Source organism: Antechinus flavipes, chromosome 3 (genome assembly GCF_016432865.1).
Source record: "Antechinus flavipes isolate AdamAnt ecotype Samford, QLD, Australia chromosome 3, AdamAnt_v2, whole genome shotgun sequence".
Taxonomy (NCBI): Eukaryota; Metazoa; Chordata; class Mammalia; order Dasyuromorphia; family Dasyuridae; genus Antechinus; species Antechinus flavipes.
Genome location: NC_067400.1, coordinates 636590601 through 636594512, shown reverse-complemented (window position 1 = coordinate 636594512; position 3912 = coordinate 636590601). Strand labels below are relative to the sequence as shown.

Here is a 3912-nt window from a genome sequence, read left to right as displayed (position 1 = left end):
GAAACATTAACCGAGATGTTCCAGAGCTACCTTTTAGAAATCGGGAGGCGTGCTAAGTCCTATTGTGAGCACACGGGCAGGACACAGCCCACACTCTCAGATATCGTGGTCACGCTGGTGGAGATGGATTTCAATGTGGAAACTCTCCCCGCCTACGCTAAACGATCCCAGAGGATGGTCATCACAGCACCACCGGTCACCAAACAGCCTGTGACTCCCAAAGCCCTGACTGCTGGACAGAACGAGGCTCACCCACCTCATATCCCTAGCCATTTCCCTCAATTCCCTGATCCCCACACGTACATCCAAACACCGACATACCGGGAACTTGGGTCAGATTACCAGGTCCTTCGGGAAAAGGCTGCATCCCAGAGGAGTGATGTGGAATGGGCACTTACTCGATTTATGGCCAAGACAGGGGAGACGCAGAGTCTTTTCAAAGATGATGTCGGCACATTTCCATTGATTGCTGCCCGGCCGTTTACCATTCCCTACCTGGCCGCCCTTCTGCCCTCTGAGTTGGAGATGCAGCAGATGGAAGAGACTGATTCTTCTGAACGGGATGAGCAGAGAGACCCGGAGAACCTTCCTCTGCACATCAGTACGGATGAATCAGGAGCAGAAAAAGAGAATGCCTCTACTCCACAGCAGAACACTTCCTTGTCAGGGAGCTGGGCTGAGGAGGAGAATCTTCCTGAAAACCCTTATCTAAGACCTGTCAAGAAACTCAAGATCCGGTAGGAAGAACTGAATTAAGAGGACATTCCATTCTGAATTGGTCTTCTCTGCCTCCTTGAAAGCAGGGAAGAAATGAGTTATTCGCCATTAAGCTTAGGCCTAGAAAGAGTCTCCCTGAGCTTAGCAGACATTTTCCTTGTCTCTTTCTTTCTGAATTTCCACATTCCCACCTTGAGGTATCTTAAAATGAAGCTATCTCAACTTTTGGAGATCGGATGACATGATTTGAGCTGTCCTTCCTCCAATGGAATGCATTTGGTCAGAGGTCTCCCATGGCCCCTTGGGTCACCTAGGACTTCTCTTCTGTTTCCTCTTTTTGGATGACAGGAAAAAAAAAAAACCTCAGTTGGGAAGGGATGCACATTCCCATTCCAAGATCCCCCGGAAGGAGAGGGCTGGGTGGTCAAACTGGAATCCAATTGTTGTTAAGTGTTTGGCTTCCGAGAAACAAGTCGTTCATAATGATATTCCATGCAGTCTGTATTGTGGGATACAAGGAGATGGAATGATTTCATTTTTTATTCCTCTTGAAACTCCTAGGAAACGAATCCAGACAATACTTTTATTGCTCACCAGCACTTGTAGACCTGGCCTCAAGGAAAGAACCTCATTGTATGGCTTGCAAAAGCCGGAGAAGCCCAGGCTGAAGAGGCAGCTCAGTGGGTTGCTGGTTGAATTGCTTTTCTGCTTTGAGCCCTAGTACACTCAATGAGCCTTTGCTTTTTTTTTTCCTGGACAGAGGGGGAAGTCTTGTTTCTTTCCTCTGAAATCTCTGTCTCCTGAACAGGAGATAACTTCTGAGGAAGCTATGACTAGATTATTCCAAATTCTTCCTTTTCTCTTGGCCAGAAAACAGGTTCTCAAAGAAAATTCTGTGTAAACTGCTAAATAGACTTTTAGCTGGACATTAATAGAGGGAATTTTTTTTAATGTCAACTGAAAATTACTGAATAGTCACAGATATTTTAAATGAAAGAAATAAGGAATCTCCTGTGGTATTTTGCTCGAAATCCTTTTGGAGAGACAGACAGTCTGATACCACAATAGCCCCACAAACACAAAAGAAAATGGAATGCTTACAGAACCCCTATTTAGCAAAGAAAAATTGACGAGTTTCCCGAGTATCCCCAGACAAAACTGAAACAAAATTCAAATATCCTAGGTAAGAAAACTATGGGAGGTATGAGCTGCTTTAAAACTAACAAAGAAATAAAAACTTTTGACTTCCAAGATTCTTTCCCTTATGGCCACTTCCAGTTTCAGTTAAGAGACCATAGGATTAATTCATTTTTGGTGGAAGCACAATGAGTTCAAACGGTATCCCAAAAAACCGTGGGCGATTATGGAGAAGGGAGTAGTCTTAGCATTTGCTAACTAGATCTCCAATGTATTTAAGAAATTGAAACCCCTAGACTAGTGCTTGGCCTGTGGAACAGTTTAGGTAAGGAATGTAAAGGAGAAAGTGTTTGATAAAGACTAAGCTCCAAGCTCGAATGCAAAGCAATCTGTATTGGACTAAACCACCCCCCTACCCTACCCCTCCCCCCCCCCAAAAAAAAACAAAACCCAAAAACAAAAACAAAAACTGCCCGGAACAGTGTAAAGCAGGGTGGCAGAAACGAGACCCAGACCACATTTCACCCTGTCTTTATACCGAGATCAGATCCAAAAAGGGTTACCTGAATTAGGGATTCAAGGTCATAGCCAAAGGCAAGGAAGGGGATTTGGAGAAAGGGACCTGTCGGAACCAAGAGACTAAGGGAAGACTGATCAAAGAAGAGAGGAATTTGGGAGGGAAAAATTGACCCAGAACAGATCATTTTGATTTCATGACAGCGAACGGGTTTTGCATGAGGCGCATGCAATGGAAGCAAGCCGAGAAGAAAAGGAAGAAATCTTGTGTCTCTTGTACTTGCTTAGCCCCCTCCCTCCCTCCCAATAACGTGGGAAATGTTTTATTCGGATTTCTTATGTATATATAATGAGTTTCTTAGGGCTTTCTTGCGATGTGAGTGGTAGGGAATGGGGTGGAGTGATAAGAAACGGAGTCAGGGTGAGGATTTAGAATGAAAAATTGAAAAGAGGCAAACGACTCGTTCGCGGTGGTTGTTTTCTTTTTCTCCCCTGGAAGGGGGTGGGGTGGGGAATCGATCAGCTGGTAAGAGAGATGGGTTCCCGGGGGCCGGGATGGTGCTCAGATCAAGAGGGAGAAAGGGAGACAAAATCGGAACTCATAAATAAATAAATGAATGAATGTTGGCGCCTAACTTTCTGGGTACTTAGAAAAATAAAATATTTTTTTTAAAGTATAGGGGGAAAACATACTTTACACGGGGGTGGGGTGGGTGGGAATCTGCTCTCAGGAAAGGTTGGATCCTAGGGCAAGCATAAAAGGGAGGGAGGGAGATGATTTCGGAGCACAGTTTTCCAAAAATGAATGTGGAAAACTATCTTTATGTTTCATTGGAAAAACGAAATCCGTTGGCTTGCCGCCCCCTCCCCCCAAAAAAAAGGATAGGGGAGAAAGTAAACAAAAGGTTGCTCCCCCACTCCCACCCTCCCCACCCCCCGGGCTGGGGGTAGAGAATTATTTCTACTCCGGACTGCAGGGTTAAAACAAACAAAATGATGGGGGGGGGGTTGCAGGGAGGAGCAAACTTACAAATTGTTCCCCCTGGGTTCGCTCGCGCGCGCAGGTGTGTGTGTGTGTGTGTGTGTGTGTGTGTGTGTGTGTGTGTGTGTGTTAGAGAGTTGTTTGTGCGCCTTGCTACAGGGGATTTAACAAAAAAGGATGGGGGGGGGGGAGGTGAGGGAAGAAAGTAAACTTATAAAGTTTTTTTTTTCCCCTTCTCCTGGCCGTCGGTAGAGAATTATTTCTGCGCCTCACTGCAGGGGATTAAAAAATAAAAAGGGGGGGGGCGGTGAGAGGAAAAAGTAAACTTTCAAGTTCTTTTTTTTTTTTTTTTTGCCCCCCTGCCCAGGGGTAGAGTATTATTTCTGCGCCTGCCTGCACGGTTAAAACACAATAAAACAGGATGGAGGGAGGAGTAAATTTACAATTCCCTCTCCTCCATCCGTGTGTGTGTGTGTGTGTGTGTGTTTGTTTGTGTTTGTGTGTGTGTGTGTGTGTGTGTGTGTGTGTTTGACAGGAGGGGAGAACTGCCACCTCCTCAA

General features: G+C 45.3%; 1 protein-coding gene across 1 annotated transcript; it reads left to right on the top strand.

Moving 5' to 3' along the window:
• Positions 1 to 756, top strand: LOC127557703 (transcription initiation factor TFIID subunit 8-like). Its single transcript, XM_051991009.1, is given in 1 exon segment — positions 1 to 756. A coding segment is annotated over 1 exon segment (741 nt). The 5' UTR covers positions 1 to 15.
• The last annotated feature ends 3156 nt before the right edge of the window (positions 757 to 3912 follow it).